This window comes from Homalodisca vitripennis, chromosome 3 (genome assembly GCF_021130785.1).
Source record: "Homalodisca vitripennis isolate AUS2020 chromosome 3, UT_GWSS_2.1, whole genome shotgun sequence".
NCBI classification, from domain to species: Eukaryota; Metazoa; Arthropoda; class Insecta; order Hemiptera; family Cicadellidae; genus Homalodisca; species Homalodisca vitripennis.
Window position 1 is genome coordinate 87936414 of NC_060209.1, and position 23458 is coordinate 87959871.

The 23458-nt window shown below is 30.1% G+C and overlaps 2 protein-coding genes across 6 annotated transcripts in view; one reads left to right on the forward strand and one right to left on the reverse strand.

The window, feature by feature from the left end:
* LOC124357154 (YLP motif-containing protein 1-like) overlaps nucleotides 1–23458 on the reverse strand; it is a 101053-nt gene that overhangs the window by 12240 nt on the left and 65355 nt on the right. The window contains exons 25-27 of one of the 5 annotated variants that reach the window (XM_046808659.1): nucleotides 16380–16440; nucleotides 12954–13078; nucleotides 10543–11143 (exon numbers count right to left, since the gene is read on the reverse strand). The exons of 3 other annotated variants lie outside the window; for them this stretch is intronic. In XM_046808659.1, coding sequence (XP_046664615.1) covers nucleotides 11003–11143; nucleotides 12954–13078; nucleotides 16380–16440 — 327 coding nt within the window. In that variant the 3' untranslated portion in view covers nucleotides 10543–11002. Of the gene's footprint in view, nucleotides 1–10542; nucleotides 11144–12953; nucleotides 13079–16379; nucleotides 16441–23458 lie in introns of those variants that run through there. One more of the 5 variants, XM_046808661.1, reaches the window with a different exon arrangement.
* On the forward strand, nucleotides 1845–5148 carry LOC124357156. Its single transcript, XM_046808664.1, has 3 exons — nucleotides 1845–2039; nucleotides 2428–2900; nucleotides 4805–5148. The coding sequence occupies exons 1-3, from the start codon at nucleotides 1938–1940 to the stop codon at nucleotides 4926–4928; spliced, it is 699 nt and encodes a 232-aa protein (XP_046664620.1). The 5' UTR covers nucleotides 1845–1937; the 3' UTR covers nucleotides 4929–5148.

Below are 23458 nucleotides of genomic sequence, written 5' to 3' on the forward strand. Positions count from 1 at the left end.
GAAAAACTCAAAATCCCAATGAGTCCCTCAACAATGTCATTTGGACCTACATACCTAAAAGAACATTTGTGGAGATTAAAACTTTGAAATTTGGCATATATGAAGCTGTTACAGCTTTTTAATGATGGCTACATTGGCAAATGCAAAGTATTTCAAGAAATAGGAGTGTCACCAGGGCAGCATTTTATTACAGCAATGAAAAAGCTTGACCGGCGGCGAATTTGGAAGGCAGAGAAAGCTCAATGAAGATATAGAGAAAAAAATTAGACAGAAGAAAAACTTACTAAAAAAGAAGTCTGGAGGATGAATATGAGGAGCAGGAAGGAGATCAGCCAGCCTATGCACCTGGAATGTACTGAAAAAGGTAATAAAGCAGTATTTTTTCGTTTTTGTGTTTTTCCGAAAGTTGCGGTTTTTAATACAAAAGTACATGTTTCTCAAAAACTACAAATGGTAGGAATATGAAAATTTTTTTTGTATGTTTGTAGCACTGTTTTACATATGTGGAACCACTAAAAAACATCACATTTCACTGAGTTCAATATTTATATACATACATATAAACATATTTATATAGGTTTTTTGACAAGCGTTAAAACAAAAATATATAACTTTTAGGGTATATGCCAAAAAAAAAATTTTTTTTTTGGTTCCACACGTGTTCCCCTAGAAGCCCTCTTTAAATGAAAAAAAGAATTATGAAGATACCTCAAGTAGTTCTTGAGATAAGTGTACCTATGTTAACATTACGAAGATAGGGCGAAGTGCTCCCCTTAATAAAATATTATTTATGAATTTTGTAAAATATTTCAATTTAATTTTTCAGTTGGAAACCAGGCAAAGGAAATCCAAATTCTGCTCTCTCAGCTCTTACTCTACTGGCGTTTCTATTTTTCCTCAACATTTTACAGGTGCTTACATTTACATAATAATATTGCTACAATAAATACACACTAAGAAAATCATAAAATAATATCATTTGAAAAATCAAAGAAAAGTTTAAAAAGCATAAAGATTTCATAAAATTTGTTAAAATATATATTTTAATTGTAACTTTCAAGTTATAACTGTTTGGTTTTATGACTGAAAATAAATTTAACAGCAATTAATTACGGTTAACAGAATTTTTGTCACTCCGAACTGATTCATGTAGCATACTCTGATTACTGAGAAACTGTCATTTTCTCACTAGCTTTGGACCCTTTTAGTTAATTTAATTAATCAATAATAAGTAAAGTAAAAAATAGTAGTAATTTAAAGAGTTAATCAATTTTGATTATGAAATAAATCTACAATAGATAAATTATTTACTTATACTGAATGCATTGCTATTAGAACTTGCACAAGTAGGTTTTATTTAATCTAGGCCATGTTTGTTTTATAAATGTTTTTTAATCATCACATGAGATTTTCACACACAAGAAGAAGTTTCGGATTCTTACTGATTCAAAAAAGAAATGTAAAATGAACATTATTTTAACAGATTTGTTATCCCTATGTGTGCTGGAGACGTTGATCCTGCATGTGCTGGCCAGCATTTACTCCACATTTTTGGAGCATTCAAATGGTTATATTAGTCGAAAAGTCAACAGCCAAAGAAAAGGTTAATACAACAAACAATTCAGAAACTATTTTTCTGCCATGATAGAAAAAAGTAACATAATTGTTAATTTAATTTTAAAACACTAATAAAATTAAATCACATATTGATTTAATTTCACATTCAACAAATTGTTAAATATAACACAATTTAACATAATGATTTCAGTTTGTAATTTCCGTATTAACTATAAAATGTCTTACGAAATCTTTAAAATAAAACTCATTTTTCTGAAACATATGAATTCTATTATTTATCCATATAAATATATTTTGCTGAACTATTTGTGTGTGTACAGAGCTGTTTAAAAGACACAATCGGACAGAACCCTGCAACAATGGTGATGATGATACCCACCAATATCACTGCCAGGAGCAAGAGAGAGACATCACGAAGTAACAGTCACATGGACAGTCTGCCCAACTGGAGTGATACTCAGGTAAGAATGTATTGTGGAACATTCATAAGCTACTAGTAAATAATAATTATTTGTTGCTAATCTTTGTAACAGTCTAAGCTGATGAACGTTGGGTTCTGATGACACACCACCCTGTTACAAAGTGTCTGTGGCAACATTACTGCCAAATATCATTAAAACAGACTGAGCTATCAAACAACTAAAATTTGAAGCTGCACGAATGATTGATCTCATAGATTATGGTAGTCATAGAAACTGTTCTTGCTTCATTTGCCTGACAAAGTACGCATATGGACAACAACACACCTTATGAAATTACATTGATTATCTAAGACTAAAATTATACCAATAGTGTGAAGACTCTAATGATGACATATTACTTTATTAACAACTATTATGTATGTTTCAGATAACCGATCTCGTGCACAATCATGTATCATCATATTGGAGCGAGAGAAGTAACCATGTAAAGTCCTCGAAAACCCTACACAACTATAAATATACATCTAAACTACAAACACAACTGGAACCTGACATCAACCAGTACAAAATAAAAAGTCATATAGAAAATAAGCATAAAATTTCTACAAAACTCGATATGATAAATAAAACTAAGGACAGAACAAAAGTCAAACTCAATAAATTTGATATAGACAGTAAAAATGATATTGTTGGATTCAATAAAACACTGTATCTCAATTCTGCGAAAGAATCTGTGATCTCTACATTGGCATCTCATTGGTTAGGAACTCTCAATTCTGTATACCAACGATCAAGAGCATACATAGAAAACACATTGTGCTGCCACATGATTCTGTGTCAATTGGAAAAGTCTAAGATGAAAAACACTGTTAAAAGTTCAATAGTGGCTAATCTTATAAGGTAAGTATGTTTAAATTCACTATACAAGACAGACAGAACCACATGGCAATTCATAACTCTTGTTGGATATTTTATGGCAGTGGTTCTTAACTGGTCCTATAATATGGAATTCGCAAAAGTTAATTACACAACTTAGTTTTCAACACAACTGGAGGAACAGTGTACAGATTTAATAAATAGCATGTGAGATCACTTAAAAAGATGTAAAATGTTAAATTGGTCTTGTTTTATCAAATAAATTGTTTGAGACATTTGGTTAAACATAATAAATTGGATGTGCTTTAGTGTCAATTAGTGTTAATTGTACATTCAGTAACAACTATCACACTGGGATTAATTGACCTGATTGCTGGTTCTGTTATTACAAAATCAGTGGTAATTACGAGACTATGACCAAAACAAATTATGTTCAGTGAAACTTGTTTCATAAACCAGTTTAATACTTGATATTAATTTTAAAAATATTCAGTGGGAGAAAATTAAACAACAGATAAAAGAAGTGCATATTTTTATTTTACTAAGTATTTTAAATACTTTGGCACAGTATGATAGAAAAGCTATACATGTAGCTGCCACCCTGGAATTTCCGAATGAAGTATATTAAAATGGAAGATAATTTTTCAAAAGACTATTGATATGATGATGCTTCAATGGCTAATATGTCAATGTACACTTTAAAAAAATTTAAATCACATTTAAAAGCTTACAGTGGCTGACTATTAAGCAAATTTTAATTATAATGAATAATGAACCAAATTGCCGCTTGATAATCACATGTTCTAAGTTAGTTTGCACCTTTAACATTGACGATCCTTTTATATTTCCTTTTATTATTAGGTTTATTGACTGTATGGTTATACTAAACCATACACAATTCAACTCAGCAATGAATAAACATGAATAAAATGTTTAAAGAAAACCCAAAAGAATGATTACCCAACTCACTTTGGAAACCATTAACTTATCTAAAAAAAATAACTTCAAGTAAAACACACATCTCCGAGACTTGTCAACAGTGTAAAAATGTGAATGTGAGAAAAAAATTCCCATGTGCTGTATCATTACTTTTAAAAACAATAAAAACTGAATTTTTTCTGAATTAAGAACTAAATATAGATAAATAGTTTTAGTTAAGGCACCTAACAGTGCACACTCAGATCGACACCAGTCGGTCTCACTCAGTATATAGCCACAGTAATATGTTAAAATTTTTAAATTTAAAAAACGTTTCTAACAACTTTTAGTAATTTTTTCCATGAGAGTGATTATTTTGAAGCAAATATACAAAAAATTAACTTTGGAAAAAATTGTAATATTTGATGTAAAAGTTTGTGTTTTATGAAAAACACACTGGCATTTTCTACTATCTAACCAAAATATGAAAGGTGGGGACAAAGAGTTAAACAGATAAGTTAAAGAGTGTAACTGTCCTCCACCATCTCTCTCTAATACAGTTTTATTAACTATTTATATAATTATTTAGCATTTAATGAATTTGCCTTTGATAAAAAAATTTAACCAATTACAACAATTTTTTTTAATAATTACTAATTTAGAGTTATAGAACAAAAAACATACAGAACATTTCATAGAGCACATTCATTTTTAGAAACTTTTGCTTTAACATGTTTAGTTGCATAAAACAATCCCAAAACTCTGAATGAACAAAATATTGTCTCCACAGGGGCATTTAATTGTCGTACAAGTGAATAAAATCCTCATAACAATTTCAGATAGAATAAATAACTCATTATTTTGGGAAGTATTAAAAATTAAGGTGTATATAACATTTATACTATTCTTGAAAAAAAACACATTTAAAAAGAACATTTAATGCAACTGTTCCTTCAGTTATTACAACATTACAAACATCATTTATTAAACTTGTCTGTTTTATTTTCCAGCCATACTTTACACTGGATATGCAGTGAGAGTTCTGCAGATATGTGCAACTACTCTAGCCAATGTCAGACCCCGCTGGCAAGGTCAATCACAAAAACCATAGTCGAATTCCTCAGAAAGTTTTGAGAACAATTGTTTGGAAACATTTTTATAATTACAATTTTTTAATTAACCAACTTGTGTATGTTTAATTGTAGAATTAGTTTCTAAATTGGACATACATAATTACTATGTTATAATTCTTACTGATGATAATTTTCCACTAACGATAATGAGAAGAATTCCTATCTAGATACAATTATTACTGTCCTAATCCAAAGTTATTTATTGTTACAGAGTAACTTATAAATCCTCACATAAAAATTGTTATCAGAAAGTGTAAATAAATACATCTGTGTGTATCATGTTGAGTAATTATTAATATGTCCTCTGTGTGGAGGGAGGGCCTCACATGAAGGCACAGTATAATGAAGTGCTCCACTATGAGGGAGGTGGTGTAAACATACTCACTCTGTGGGTGGCTCCGGTAAACACCGTGCCCCTCGATATGTTGCACATTGTACGACAAAATTAACACCCACTCTGTATGCATAACTGACATCCGTCTCAACATGTCTTAAATCTGGTCTGTAAACTAATCAAAGGACTTATTTCAAGTTAAATTTTATCATAATTTGGTTTCTATACCAAGTTTGAAGTTCGGTTCAAATTGCATTCTGGATTATATATGTTTATAGTTGTTTGCAAAATTGAGAAAGATTCACATGCACACAACAAGATCACAAAAAACCTTTATTTAAGAAGCTGTTTTTAATATAATGAAATATCCTAAATGTAGATATAAGTTTGGAAGAGGAGGCCAGAAGAAGTCTTAAATGTATTAATTCGACAATAATACCAAGGCTTTTGAATTGATTAGTCAGACTAAATACTTAATATTGGGATCCCAATGATATTTCTTTTAATGAATTAAAAGTTTCAGGTTGTGAAGAACTTGGAAAATAATAATATGGAAGTAGTATATGTAGTGACACATAGTATTTTTACACTTATTTATGCCACAACACGCTAAAAAAGAATGTAAAGTTCAAGAAAAATATATTTCTAATTTTTAAATATTTTAACATAAGTGTTACTAATATTAAATTAGTAATTTCAAAGTTTCTTATTGGCTCCTTTTCTGTAATAATCAGAAATAAATAAAACCCTGGGGAAAGGATACAAATTTACGACCATCTTCCAGTTCACACAACTTATTTCACTCAAAAGACACTGAGAAAATTAAAATCTTGAAACATTTCGGCCTTGCTAAGAAAATTGATTTTTGTTAACGTATTATGTTGAAGCACTGGTCAGTTTTGGTTTGATTTTTTTGACTGAAGATGGCTTTCTACAGCAAGGCCAAGATATTTGAACATTTTCTAATGTTTAGCAATTTTTTGACATGGTGTGAACCAGAAAATCTTGATAATGGTCCTGACAAGGCTGCATAATCCTAATGAGAGCAGAATTGAATCCTTCACAGAATAACACAACTAGAGGAAAAGACAAGGGCCATATTTCAAAGATTGGGTTGACATGTGGTTAGACAGCAATTAATGGAGAGGATACATCAACAAGTGGGGTAGCAATAACAACAAACTGAGGGGGGGGGCCCAGCCCAGACACTTGCAACCATCTGTCTGCTGTTTATGTGGGGCACATGATCAGCCCCTCATTAACAGCACATCATCGGCCTTCTGTGAAACCCTTTATTACTCCCAACATAAATAGTTTACCACACTGATGTTCCTCCACCACATTCACTATACCAACTTCGCAACAACTATTTGTGATTGAATGACTCTGATCCCGACAGCGAATTTAAATCCGATTATTTAACTTTCCAAGCATTCATCAGTCAAGCCTTGTTGTATTACATGTAATCCACATACTATATAATTTAGCAAAACAAATTAAATTAAACCTAGAAAGGTATGTTGTTTTATATATTTCTGATGTATTTATTTATTCCTAAGCATCACATTACATCATAATTTTATGATAGGCGATTAGCCTTGAAACTTAAAAGACTATACTAAATTTAAAATACTTAAAGTACAGATTAAAATCAAATAACAATTAATATAACAAGCGAAAAAATTGTTTTTTTATCTGATATATACATTAAGGAAGGGCACATAAAAATGATGTTCACTTTCTATCCATCATTTGGATTGTGGGTTTTATTGTAAAATGAAAGACTGCACACGACGAAAAAAATATATCTATCTGTTCATTTTTAAACATGTAGAATGAAATAAATATTCTTACTTATAATGAAAATATGATGTTTATATCAGTTATAATACTTTTCACTCAGCTACAAATGCTTTCACACAATCTCTATACACACATTTTTATTACTTAAACAAATCCAAATGCATGCACCTCCACCCTAAAGTGAACATGCATATAAAGATTTCTACTTCTCATAGAAGAACATCCATCAGTTGATAGGCTGAAACTGCACAATGCTTTGATGAATCCATCAACAGTAACTGAACAATGACTACGGTGAAGAGACCCTCCTGAACTACAGAAATCCCCTTAACAGGTTATTTTTCTGTCCCTTATGGTTTTGCTGAATTTTTGTTTTTTACAGAGACAGGTTTGTAGAATGTAGATATACCTTATATATTTTCTTATGAAAAACTATAACTTTTTAAAAATGTTTGTTATTTTTTATGTATTGCCCAATAACTCATTTTCACTATCCGTGTTCCGTGTCATCATCACACAAACGAAGTCAATCGTCTATTTTTGTGTTGTATGTTTTCATGGCACAATAAATAATAGAAATAAAACCATAAAATACGGACGGGTGACATGCGACAACACCTGGAGTTGTTTGCACTGTGTAACTGCAGCGAACTCACCAAGGTGCAAACACTCATGACTGAGGACCAAGGAAGTGCTGACATCTAGTGAAAACGCAGAACTACTTGTGTGACGCACGGTTTTCGTAGAAATGCTTCTTGTGCAATATTACAACAGTCAACAGAATAAAACACGAACAGTATAACGATGCGTAATATTACGTTAGTACCACACTTTACGCTATGAACCGTGAAGGGGTTAAAAAGTCTCTCACAAATGGAACACCAAATATAAACAAGAGTATACAGTACAACGAAGTGAGTGTGTACAAGTCTTCCAATTTTACAATAATTAACTGCTAGAAATATGATTGTTCTGTTTATTTACCAGTGTGAAAATTCACATGTGGAATACTAGGTAGTGACATCTCTGCTAAAGAAGTGATTGTAGATTTAAAGTGAAAAAACTGTTCAAAAACAGATCTCTGTTGAACTCCTAGATTGACATATCTCGAACATGATTAATTCATCCCTGATCTGACAGCATTTACAATGCTGTAAAACATTTCAGAAGCTTAGTCACATCACTTTATGCAGAATTGTTCTTCTTTTCCCTTTTATTCTGTCCACCTTTTCTTTTGATAGTGTTTAATATGACTATAAAACAATTTAATATAGTAATAATTATTTTTGTTATAGATATAGTTATGACCCACTTCCAAAACATAAAAATAATCATAACTTATGAAATACGGAATCAAATACAAAACTGTTAATTGGAATGAGCTGTTTAAAATGATACACAGTATATCATATTTTGAGAAGTAATAAATATATCTAGTAGCCTTTTGGTGACGGCTGACTATATCTCTGTCATAATCGACTTATTTCAGAATGGTACAAATCGAATAATTGAATTATAACATCTTGATATAGTGCTGTGCATAATAAACAAATAAAAAATATACTATGTACAACAGGAATGATACATAACAATTAAACAGCCACCTTTAACATACGGAACGATACATAATAAGCGTAACTGACTTTGGTGTCTGAATAGTACACAACAATCAAATTATAACAATGTGTATACTTACTTATTTGTTTTAGTTGTACACTGAAGATGGCTTGATGCCGAAACACGTGTCTACAATATAAAATGTTTAAAAAGGGTTTTAGTTTCTTATTTTTGACTGAAATAAAATAGGTTTTTGTATCCTACCATCAATTTAATCCAAGTTCATGTGTTCTTAAGGTGACATGTTTTGAAGGTAAACCACGCTTGTTGGAGCCGTCCATCTGTCGTAACCGTGCTGCAGCCATACACGTAACATTACGTGTGAACGTGTTTTGTATAACGTGCGAGTGATTATATGTTCATTTATTTATATATGTCGTGTATTTTTAATTTTATGACAAAACCATCCACTACCACTGTACTAAGGTCCAACGATGAAGGTTAAACTTAGAAACATGACACCATAAGGACACACGAACTTGGGTTAAATTGGTGGTAGGATACAAAAAACCTATTTTATTTTAGTCATTATAATCTACACTGGACTATCTGCAATGAATTATAATTCTTATTATTCTTATTATTGATATTAATTATAAAGTTTACCCAATATAGTGGAGTTAATAATATAACTAATTTTAGTTTGATATCTCCTTTATAAAATAGTGCAGACAACATTAATTTACAATGGGTTTCATAATTTGGCTGACCACGTCATCAATTCTTTGACTACTATTTGCATTTCATGTAGCTGCAGCAAACAACAACCAAAATGGACGTACTTAATTAATGTTCATTACCTTTGACAAATATCCACTGACTTGGCTGTCACATTTTACTTTTAATTCCACATCCAGCCGGAATAGTGGATTTGAAAATGAAGCATTCATTCGTAAACTGGTCTCAAGAGTTACTGAACTATCTGGGCATTAATCTGGCAATTCTGATTTATTCATGCACGCACAATGGTGACAAGCACAAATCACACCACTAATGCCAGTAAATGAGGTATTTACTGACATTGTCGTAATAAGGTCGTTGTCAGTAATTTCATGTTTTAAGTATATATTGTCAAGTCATTTGACCTGTAACTTCCACATATTCATTTAACTATTTTAATGGCTCTGAAGAAATCTTCAAAATAATAAATTTAACCTATAATGTACTATTATGATAACTTCTGATTAATTCCGTCCTACATACCCAAGTTTAATTTTATATTAAAAGAATTTGAGTGCAACCATCTTATACCTAGAACGCATTGTTTACTACACATACCATATGTAAAAGTAATTTGTTTTACAAAGTTTAATTATACCATATACTACTCTAATTTTGTTTCCTCTTAATTTCATATTTCCAAACGGTACTTAGGCGGAATGTCACAAACGGGCGGCATTTCAAGAAATGTGTACGCACAATGCCAGGAAGTAACAATTTTATTAATAGTTGGTATCCCCAACTAAGAAATATCTCGATGTCCATTTTCGGCGACTTCTTTATAGTGAAACGTTGCCACCTAAGCAGATCCAGTGACAAAACTCACATTGGCTTTTATTATGTTAATGTTTCAAAAGTGCTATGCAACTTTTCCACTGCATTCTAGGATCTACTGCCATGACAGATATCTCTTTATTATCCAATATAGCGTTTACAATGAAAGGGATAAAAATGTTTTAATTTTTAGAATGTCACCTGCCAGCACATTATTGCTAACTTTGTACGCTTTAAACAATACGATGCATAACTAATTATCACAACTTATAAGAAGTATAGTTTCACAGTAGTTTATAAACTTGACAAGATTATTAATTTTACAAAGTAAAAAAGTTAAGTTTTAGGATGGCTCATAAAACACTAATAAGTTTTAAAATTATATATTTTCCATACAGAAATAGTGAAATAATACAATAATTCATTTCTCACTAGGTCTCTGACATTTTATTAAAGATGACAGCAATATAAAAACAGTTTCAATGAATTCTCTTCATCGCATTACACATGGTATTATACTATACTCACTTAACAATAAGTGTCTCCAATGCAGTTAAAAAATGAGAAAATACAATCAATATAACGTAAAATAAAAATGTACTCAGTACATTTACACACACAAGAAGGAATTTACAAATTGATTTCATATATAATTAATCATAATAGATCCTATTATATTTATTTAGTTACGATTTAAATTTTAACAAACAAAAATGTTAGTATTACAGGGATGTTGATAAAACATGGAGATCATGTACAAAATGTGAGCAGTTTCCATTAACCGGTTTTAATTTACGTATCTATAGACTGGGGGTCGGAGGAGGAAATTATATGTATTTAGTCTGTGTCAGCTTGCTCTCCCCATACGAGGGATCCATCATGCGGGACCAGTCCGTCTGGCCAACAACAAACCCAATAGCCCTCATCTTCTCCTGCTCTTGTCTTTCCTCCAAGTCTGCCCATCGAACCTGCCAGCAAACAATCTCATACTATTAACTATGTAAAACACAAATGGTCATCAAGAGGCAAATCAATTCACCACTGAAATATAACAGAAATTAAAACTATTAATCTAGGTTTACCAGATGCAACTGTGATCCCACCAGAATTTTTAGCCAGTGTGCAAAAATGGATGTTCAACTACATTATACGACTCCAAAGAAATAAACATATTTGAATCACGTCATTGGTCCACTTCTTTTGTTAGACTAATGAATGGATATACTTATTTATATATGTTACAACTTTCCCAAAAGTCAAGAACTAAACCAAACTAAACAAAATAAGTAACATTGTTATTTGCTTTGGCTTCTGAAAAGCCCAGATTAGCCACTCTATAACTCTTTTCTGTGGAATACGTTAAAACTAAAATTAGAATGAAAAAAAATATCAAGATGTAACATGACAGATCAGTATTGTTATTGCAATAGTAACACTCCTATACTCTACTACAATTGCAGACTGGCCAACAACAAAGCTCATAATGAAACAACATGACAGATCAGTATTGTTATTGCAATAGTAACACTCCTATACTCTACTACAATTGCAGACTGGCCAACAACAAAGCTCATAATGAAACAACACCAAATGTGAAACACATTTAGGCAGGAGTAAATTACAACAAATCCAGCCTCTCAAATAGTTGTTGATATATTATATTTTATATGAACTGCCATTTACTTTACCCTGTACAATTAAGATGCTTCAGTTGTAATGTATAAAAATGAAACTAAAATATACAATTTCAATATTACAATCCATAACAATAGATAAATTTTGATAGAAAAATATTTGCACTGAAGCAAATTTATTTCAATTATATTTAGAACAAAAAAATTACAACACTGTAAAATATATAAAGGATTTTAAAATGAAAGCAGTTATACAAATAATAAAGCTTTTCACAACTATGTTTAATAAATAACAACAAAAATCATTATTAATAAATTGGAAGAAATCTATGAAATAAGCATTTGTAAGGTGTACCAGACTTCCAAACTTCCAGAACAAAAGTGGACAGAATATTTTTACAAAAGGATTAATACAAAGACAATAATTTATGTAAGGTTACAAAATACTCTGATCTTACAATACATTTTTACAGAGGAAGTTGGCACAAGTGCCATCTAGTAAGAATTCAGCAAAGGTGAATGAGTGGACCCAATCGTCAATAACTCATTAACATGAATTTTAGTATACACCTCATAATGCATGACGTAAATGCTAAAGAGATAATAGCCTAATTATGGAAATGTTTTGTTTACGGAAAAGACATTCTGTAAACACAGCATGTAACAAAATGGGTAGAAATTCATTACGAAGATCAATTAGACAGTGTCTAAGGTAAGAACTGATCAATTAGACAGTGTCTAAGGTAAGAACTGATATGATGTTTAAAATCAAAGAAAATCTTTCTGATCACCGTTTGATATTCACGATCGGCATTGATTTGACATTTGCTTTGTGGAGAAATGTAATATGGCCATCCATTTTTATACACACTTTGTTGATTGTCGAATGAATGAGTCATTACATTTTTTTAATTTTATCAGGTAAAGTTGAGATTGATTGGTACAATTATCCTAAGAAATTTAAAAAAGTAAAATCCCAAAAACCTTAAGAAATTAAAACTATTTTATATTACTTGTGTATTTTGCAACACATTTACATTAATAATTCTATTTATATATTTTTGGTAGTTAATTTAGAAATTAAAAGTAAATTTCTTGTAAAAAAATAAAATTTTGATGCCTCTGAAGTAGATTTATGACTCACCCTTTTCTTGCCAGAATCATTTGGCCTGGAGAGACGATACTCTGACAAATCATCATCTGACAGTTGAAGCCATTCTTTGATAGTGTCTCCGTGTTTCCTTGCTCTGGCGAGGCCGTCTAGCCGATCTGCAACACAAAAAGTTACTTCTTGGACTCTAAATATATCAAATGGAAAACAAAACAACCTGACATAGAGCTTTCCAGCTAATTTGAAGTTTAACTATTCCATTATGATTAAATAACACAATACTCACATTAAAAAATGTTTACATGTGTTATATTTTGTTGAAAACAATTAAATAATATTGTTATATTAATATATATATATATATATATATATATATATATATATATATATATATATATATTAACCAAACGTTATGACACAACATGGATGCTGTCAACAAGGAGATTTAAGTGCCAGCTATGAAACACAAATTTGAACATACAAAAAAAGCTATAAATGACAAATATCTTCAAAATTCACTGTCCTGATGTCAAGTTTTCCGTTAAAATAATATTAAAATTTGCAACAGATTTTCTATTTTAGGTGTCAGAATTTTGCAAGATATAATTTTCTGTGTATGTTTCACGAAAAAAAACTTTATAAAATTTTCCTGATTTCGTGCTCCAATATAAGTAAAAAAATGTATACATAACATTCTTAAAATCTATATGCTCATGACACTACAACCAAACAAAATGTAGTTTAGCCCAAGTTCAAAGATTTACCATTATTCTCAAAAAAATACAAGACTCTTATAAAACATTTTTTAAACAGTTTAATATTGGTACGGAAACATATTTTTTGCCTAATAATTTGATATTGTTATTAAATTATATAAAGTAGTTAATTATATTATGAGCTGAATTTCTGTAGCTTATATAATAAGACTACCTCATTCTCATGCACAGGTATTTGAGCCAATGTCCTGATTTGTACAATGTATATTCATTATCTACAGATACACTTGGACTAACAATATAATGTTATTATAGTTGATGAAACTTTTTATGGTAAAAGTTTCTTTATCGATTTTTAAATTTTGTAATTAATGTGTTACTTTAACTTTCCAATAAAAGATGATAAAACTATATTAAACAACGTGGTGTAATTGAAATACATTAAATTATATAAAGTAGTTGATTATATTATGACCGGTCAACGTAGTATAAGTGTTATTTTTTAAATATGTTCATACATACTCTTCAAAACTATATTAAACAACGTGGTGTAATTGAAATACATTAAATTATATAAAGTAGTTAATTATATTATGACCGCTCAACGTAGTATAAGTGTTATTTTTTAAATATGTTCATACATACTCTTCAAAACTATATTTCCTGCTAAATTAAATTATTAAGAATAATATTTGTGAGTATTATGTAACCTATATTTATCAACTACTAACTTAACTATTACGTTGGAACCGTCAATAGAATCCTTTACAAGACTAGTAGTACTACCATTTAAAGTTTAATCATTCATCTTTAGGCCTTCAAAACATCTGTATTCAATGGAGCACGTAACAAGTTAAAGATCACAAAAATATGAATTACTAGTTAAATATATTAACTAAACGTTATACCACAACATGGATGGGAAATTTAAGTGCCAGCTGTAGTGAAAAAAACTTAACTGAATTTCACCCCATAAGAAATGAAATGAAATGAAATGAAACGTTTATTCTCTCTTCACAATCAATTAATTGTAACAAAACAACAAAAATATTATACTTCTATACTTAGTGTTTGATCAAATAACGTGTTAACTAATTAGGATGTGTTTTTCTATTATTGAAAATAAATGTTATAATAGAAATTATTAAACAAAACAGAAATATAAGCTGATGCAGAACTGCTGAGAGAATAAATACACACGCAAGAGAAGATAAACTCTTCTGATTTTGCGTGGGAGTTACCAGTATTTTATATTTTCAATTTGGAATTTTACTGTTGTCTCCTGTTAACCAAACACACACACACACACACACACACACACACACACACACAAAAACACACATATCCACACATCCAATATGAAAACATAAGCTATCACATGCAATATCATTACTGTATCTATTATCTGTCTTGAGGCAACTACTGTACATTTGAGGCAAAAATAATTTACCCAAAAGTAAATTTGTTTATAACTTTATTTTTTTAAATAGATTTTTTACTTATTCTTTAGAGGGACATATTATCTTACCTGTTTGGTTATTATAGTATTGTTTAAGAAAAGTGTAGTTATTAACTAGTTTAATACAGCAAACAATTGTTCCAATTGATTAGTATCATGATTCAAGAGCCAATCCTTGACACGGATTTTTAAGGTATTCATTGTGGGTGAGTTTTTAATATAAACAGGTAAACTGTTGTAAAACTTGGGTCCGAGGTATATAAAAGACTTCTGTAGCAAAGAGCTATTAACTTTGAACAATGCTAATCTCCAGATACTTTTAACACTTAACTACAGCCGGCTCTGAAACCTATGACAGCTGCTGGAATTGGTGAAATTCAGCCTACTTAAGGACTATCTTAACATAGCTATTTGAGGGAATGCTAGTTAACTGCCAGCTGCACATCTGAGGCTTCGTATTTAACATGGAACTAAAGATTAAAACTGCATTATAACATGTCAAATCCAAAAATATTTCAATACAGTGTCCCAATACCATTGAATTGTTGAAAAAACAATTATCTGTTAATACTAATTGTTTAGAATTTATATTCAGGATAGATTTCCATACACAAAACTTTATTTTGAATATAAATAATTAGTATTACAGATAATTGTATTTTTAACAATTCACTAGCATTGAGACAAAACATTTTAATTTCTGAAGTGAAACATTTATGGACTTGGAATGAATTTCCAAAGTATTACACAGTTTTAAACGTTAGAAAAGCAGAGCCTCACATGTGCAGCCAGCAGCTGACTAGTGTGTTCTCAATGTAGGCAAATTGTCTCTCAGTTGATTTTTTTCATTTGTTCTTAAGTTTATGTGATTTTGATATGCACCATAAGAGTATTTTAAAGAGCTAAGAAATTATTAAACTTGAAATTAATAGTTCCACTGTTGTTAAAGGATCAAGCATAAGGTATTTGATCATTATTGATCAGCGATTCGGTGGCTAATAACATGAAGTTCTAATTTAAGTATAGCTCTTATTAAAAGATTATTAATTTGTATTACTGAATTAAAAGTAATGTAAATAAACCATTCTGAATACAGCTACAAAATTTCTACAAAAAGACCACGAGGAGAAAAAAGAGCATAATTATTACTAAGCAATATATCAGGTTGTTTTGAAAATCTTGACGAATTTAAAAACTCCTGTGGAAAATTAATTGTACACATGAACAAAAATTATCATTTACTGTAGACCAATTATATAAAAATATATATAAATATTAACTCACCTAATTTATCTCCAGAGGATTCTACGTTGTCCCATTTGCTCTTAAGGTGCACTGCAAAATCCTGTGGCAACACACTGGCATGTTTTATATCACAGACCCAACCCTATACCATCCCTATCTCACCTCATCAATCAACAGTGGACAAAGGGAAAACAAACAAATCTCTGTGGCAACAACACTGGCATGTTTTATATCACAGACATAGCTTTATACCATCCCTACCACACCTTCATAATTAACAGTGGATAAATGATAAAGCAAACAAATCCCTGTGGTAACACAATGGCATGTTTTATATCACAGATACAACCCTATAACACCTCTACCACACCTCATAAAACAACAGTGGACAAAGAAAAAACCAACAAATCTCTGTTGCAACATAATGGCATTTTATATCACAGACACAACCCTATCTATATCATCCCTACAACACCTCATAAATCAACATACACAAAGAAAAATAGCATACAATTCCCTGTTGTAACACAATGGCATGTTTTATATCATAGATGCAACCTTATACCATCCCTACCACACCCGATCAGACAACAGTGGTAAAAGAAAAAATCAAACAAATCCCTGTGGCTACACAATGGCATGTTTTATATCAACACCCCTACCACACCTCGTCATATTACAGAGGACATGGGAATAGCAAACAAATCCCTATGGCATTGATGCAATACTTATCCATCCCTACCTCATTTACTCAGACAACCGATACAATACAATATTAATGATCCTATTTAAACTAACCGTGTCTTGTCAAAATAATATTAATCAAAACCTTGGAGATACATCACTGAAGTAACTATTCATTTGACTAGTTGAAATTGTTTACATTATACCTACGTCCTTAACCAATCACACTACTATACAAATAACGTAGACGTTAACAATCACTTGATGAATCGCACAACAAACTATAAATTACAAAATGTAGGTTGCACAAAGGATAACAATAAAATTGACGTTTCATTATAATAATTTTCTATTTTTATTCAATTACTAGTTAATATTTAAAAATCATTAGAATGTTTAGTGAAATGAATAATCTAAACCTCTCAAAACAAAAACCACAACTGCCCACAGAACCAGGAATAGAAAAATGACATTACGAAGACAGTGTTTAACCCTGCTTGTAATTCAACAGTTGTTTCTAAATAAGTGACTATATAAAAATCACAATTTCTGACACAACTATTATCTCTAAAACAGACACAGTTTAACCTTTTAGAATAAAAATGCAACATTGTAACTGATAATTTAATTTGTTTTCATCGACTGCACATATCTAACACAAAACATGTTCCAAGTGATGATTAAATTAACATAAAAATTGTCCTCTTATGTCCGAATAAATACAAATAATATTAGATTACAAATTTGTAGAAAACTTGCAGTGGCAATATAACTGAACAAACCTGTTAAAAATTACATGTCCTGAAAAAGAAGCTGTGAAAGAATTAATGCACATTTAAAAACTATATCTATAGAATTTGAAACTTCATAGAACCTCCCACAGTTAAATTTAGGATAACTAATTCCAAACAACTCCAATGTTATGGCCATTTCACAAGGCATAAATAAAATGAAGGGAGGTTATGCTTAAAAGTGTGTGTGTGTCCAGAAAAACTAATTAAAATTCATAGTATTAAAAATGTTTTCATAGTACTTTTACTGTTTTGTAGATGTGTAGTTGAAGTAAGTTTCCAAAATGTAAAAGTATAAACTATATGAATAAAAAACATTAAATTACTATAAGAAAAGGATTTTTGCTATAGTTACTCAACATTAACATTGTGTTTTTGTGTCTTGAACAGTAATTTACTATTGAGGAGCAATAAGAGTGGTTAAAATTTCAGGTGTCAAACACTCAAACTATGTTGGAAATTAAATTTGATACAATTCAATGAACTATCTTCTATTATTAGGAATCAAAACTAAATATACTCAGTAATACCAACTCTTTCCAGTATTAAAATAATCTCAAAAATAAATATATTGGAAAAGAGTTATTATTACAGACTACATATAGTTTAACAAATTCCAATAGTCCCCAGAGTTTTCATTAAAGAATTACAATAATTATTTATTTGCCATAACATAATTCTGACAATTTCTCATTAAATTATTATATACACTACAACAAGTGAGGTGTTGTGCGTTACTTGACTTTATTTTATTATTCAATTAAATTTATTTTTTTTTAGTCCAATACATTTTAGATTAGTGACAATAAAAATAGGTGCTTTGTAATTTCTAATACAAATATAGACCTTTTTATTCATCAACATCAAGATGAGAATGGGTTCAGTTAAAATAAATAAAAAAAAGTAAAGAATGTCTTATTTTACCAGGTGAAGTTAGGGCTAAGAAGCCCTCTATAACACTTAACCTGGGGACCAACGGATTAAAGGTGACTTCCGAACCACCACCAATGGCCAGGCAGGCGGGCTGCTTGCAAGGACAGGATCGCTCAGCAGTCACCCATCCAAGCAGCAGCCACGCTCAACGTTGCTGGATCTGGTTATCTTGCGATAACCGCCGTACCCGCTACACTACGCCATTGGCAATGTTACAATGTTAAATTACAAAAAAAATTACAAAATTACAATGTTTAGATAAAATCTCTCATGTGTGTTTTAAATTATCCTCAAAGGGTTCTTATAAAAGGGAAATAAAATGATATATTGTCGCCTAAAAATCCCTTTACACTATAGTATATTTTATCTTGTAATAAACTTTTAAGATGGCTAGAAAATATCTTCTATTTAAATTTAAAATACATGGATTTGCTTATTATACATTTTATTCCTATAAACAATTCATTGTTTTCTTATATAATTAAATTAAGAGGACTCTCCCTAGTTAATCCCTAGTTAACTAAAAATCCCTAGTTTCATAACGGTACAATTTTAAATATGTAAAGTTTATTGGTATTGATCAATTTCAAAATCTCAAAAACATAAATAGGGCAAAGTTAAAATACAAAACTGTTTAAACTCTACACTGCTGATCTATACTGAATGAGACTGCTACTCTTTATTCTCCCTCTGTGCCGTAAGGTGTCTGCCACAGTCAATGTGTTAAATAGGTTTACAGCTGGTATGGCTACTATACTACTGGCTACTTATAATATTACAAATAATTCTTATAATAACTTTTGTGCTTCAAAATTGACTGGATAGATGAAGAAATTAATTTACATATTTTGTACATCTCTATGTGGGATGAAAAATAATTTTAAAAGCAAATCTAAATTAACTTTATGACAAATTTTAAATGCTCATCCCATTTTAGATTTCTATACAAGAAAACTCTGAACATTTTGTGCAAACTGGTTAACTGAACAAAATTGTCAAATAAAAATCATGTGTTGTAGCTTTAAATTGGATAATACTAGTTGCAGTTCAATAAAAAAAATATTTTCCTCATGCCGATTTTTAATTTTTTAAACATTTTTCTTCTTTAATATAATCTCCAAATTGTTATTCTACTATATCTTAATGTTACTATTTTCTTGGCCCTCTGAACTTGATTTGTCTCTACCTTCATTAATTCACTTATGTAAGATATTCACACAATTCACTTCTTGAAATTTGTCTGTCTCACTGTGAACAGCCATATTCAGTCAACAGATGTAAAACTGAACCAAGTTTCGGTTTCGGTTCTGTGAAATATTTTAAGAAGTTGATTCTGTGAGCAGTGTTTCCACACTGAATGTCAGTTATGAAACAGATTATGTAAGCCTAATAACTAAAGTCAATTGTTTTTCTATACAGTTGGCAGTGTATGGAGATGTTTTTATAATTTTCATAAAAGACAATAAATGCAACAGGCTATTCTAAAAAAAGTTATGACTGATGTTCCACTGCTTATGAATTTTATACTTATATGTGTTCAAAATGTTTAATAGTTACATTATCCTTTTTTCTGTGTGGGAGGTTCTATTTTGTGCAGCTGTTACGTAACACAACACATATCACAATCAAGCATGCACAAAAATATCTTATTTCTTTGAATAATTGTTAAAACTCTTGATCCCTGTGCAAACTCTAAACTCAAAAGAATAGAAAAAAATGCAAGATCTAAAACATAAAACACTACCTATGAGCTAAGATATAGAAAAGAGAGTCATGAATAATTCACAGCTACAATTAAATATTTATGTTATTTTTATATTGTTAAATAAGGCATCCCAGACTGATTTGCCTGAATAAATTTCCCTAATAAATTTCGGATAAATTATTAAAAAAAGGTATAAAAACAAGAATTTTAATGGAAATCTCAAGGTTTTATCTGTATTTGTTTGAAAGATATTCCAAAGGTTTAATTCAAACAAATAAAACTATTTATATTCCTAAATAATAATTTTGGAAAGGGTAAACTACAACAAAAACTACGTGACAAATTGCTGAAGTTTGCAAAAATCTAATTTAACCTTTGCAAATTTGTATGTGGTGCAATGAGCATTCACAGACTACAGAGATGTATGATGACTATAAATTATAAAAGTTATTAAGGTGGCATTAGAGTAAACAACTCCCCATGTTAGTTTGCAGAGGGCCTTATGTAAATAAAATTAATTTGACATGCTTCTAAATTTTACAATTGCTATTTAAATAACATCCACTGAAACTTTTAACTTTAAAAAAATGATTCAAGGCTTTTTTGTTAGCAGAAAGTACCAAATAGCAATCTAACATATTGAAATTAAGCATTTAATATTTAAGTGCACTAGATGTAATTAAAGAAAAAAACTTAAATTACATATTTAGAAGAGAAATAGTTTACTACTAGTCAATTAGTTATAAATAAATATCGAGAAACATATAACATTTTATGAAACGTGACATGTTAATAAAAGAATAAATATTATTTACAGAGAGTTTCGGTTCAATTGATTTTCTGCGAACTGACGACAAAGGATAAATTGAAACAGTTAAAGTTAGCAAAGCAAAGAGAGTGAGAACAAGCGGATGATTACAAATAGAAACAAATCACAGGAGCAGTGAATGTGTAACAATGTTAAACAGATATGTTTATAATATGTTTGCCAGTAATAAACAGGTAATATATTTGCTTGCCAACTTTCTGTGTTAATAGATTCAGCTGATAGGAAACAGCTATGAGTCACCAGATAAACATCCACAATTGATAGCCCATAAATACTTTAGGGTTCATGCCAGTTTTACTTCTCCTTTATTCGATTGATTCCCTAATACGTTTACACTTTCTTTCAATATACAAGAAGTTCGTTATACAAGAGTCTATAACGTGTTGGACACTAAAATGACACCGGAGAACTATGCAAGAATCCTGACACCAACATTTTTTTATATAAAAACAGAAACAGAGTAAATGTATTGGAACTTGTTAATAATTCGCTGAATTTTAATTAATTATTATATACAATAATAAAAATAATATAGTATAATTAGTGTTTTAAACAATATTTTTATAATAAAAAAAAATAAATAAAATGATGTCTCCAATTGTAAAAAATAAAAAAAATGCTTTAACTAGATTTTACTTAACCGTTAGCTGGAGGGCATCATTCAGATATTGAATTATGGGAAAACATCTGTTTTAGCACTTAGGATTCTCCAAGGTGTAGGTGATTTTTTAAAGGATATAAATATATTTTAGTCATTTAAGTAAAGAACAGAAAAATGTGCAGACTAAAAACAATTCAAAGATAGACACCTCACTGTAAAACCAGTATACATCATTTGCTAGTGTTGTGCTATATGCAATAAATGGCAGTTTCAAGGTCAGATCACGCTGTGAACTGTGTCTTAGTTAAACTTCTGTGTTTTTTTTTCTGTGGTGAAGACTCCATGTCACCATTACTACCACTCTTTAAGGTTGAGGATATTATAATCTGGTAAATTACAAATTACAATTTTACATAAAGAAACTATTAAACAACGTCAACAAAATGACATTTTTTTCACTACACTATTTTATTACAAAAATACAATACAAGAATTAATGCATGAAAAGAATAAATTATGTGATGAGGAATTTTACTAAAATGTCACTGCTGGTGTTGGGGATATAGAATAACTATCACACAGTATTCTAAAATATTAAGAAGATGTCAAGAGGTGTTGAACATATGCAATCTCAAATGGTTGTTACACTTTGAAATAATCTTGACTGTCTTTTTTGTCAATGAGTCTTATGAAACAACATGCTCTTTAGAAGCAATATTCTCAAGAGCAAGCATTTTACACAGTGGAGAAGATAATGGATTAATTCCTCCAGTGAGGAAATATTGATGAACATTGAGAAGTCTAATAAAGAAAGGCGAATTGTTTGGGTCTTAACTGGACTATATTGTTTTTATATTAATCACTTTTGTCATGTGCAGTATGAACAGTCATGATATTTCATAACATTATATTACTTCATAATATTTATGGTATTTCTGAGCACAATTGAACAATTGTCATATTTTCAAATTTATAGAGATAAGGAAAATTATGTTTTTCAAGATTATGAAGAGGTTAGTAACACACGATTGTGACCAATTGTTGCTACAGAACAAAGTGGATGATGATAATGGTGACACATGATTTTATTAGCAAAACCAGAAAATCAAATTCTCAAACATGATTATTATTGAGCATGCAAAAACTTACACACAAATGTAACTACTAAAATTTATAACTAGCTACCCAAAGATAGATTTTAATTAATGCAAAAACTACAAGTAGACAAGGAACAAAGTTATGAACTAAGAAGTCAGCGATTCACTTCTGCTGAAACAATGAGCTGAAAACATCATTGTATTAATTTATAATGAAACCAAGCAATATCACATTTTATTTCTAAAGAGCTTTAAGAGTCCAAAGACAATGATAATCGTACTCTAAAGATTTATCAGTACATACCGTATTTACCCAAGTCTAAGGCTGTGCTCCCCTGGTCGTCCGTAAAACTTCTCCGAAGAATCATATCAACTAACCAACAGTATAATTTACCAACCGAGTTTAGTGAAGAGTTTGAAATCGCTATGTGCAGATAATAATCACGTAATTAAAAACATAATTCACAGCGAAAATGAA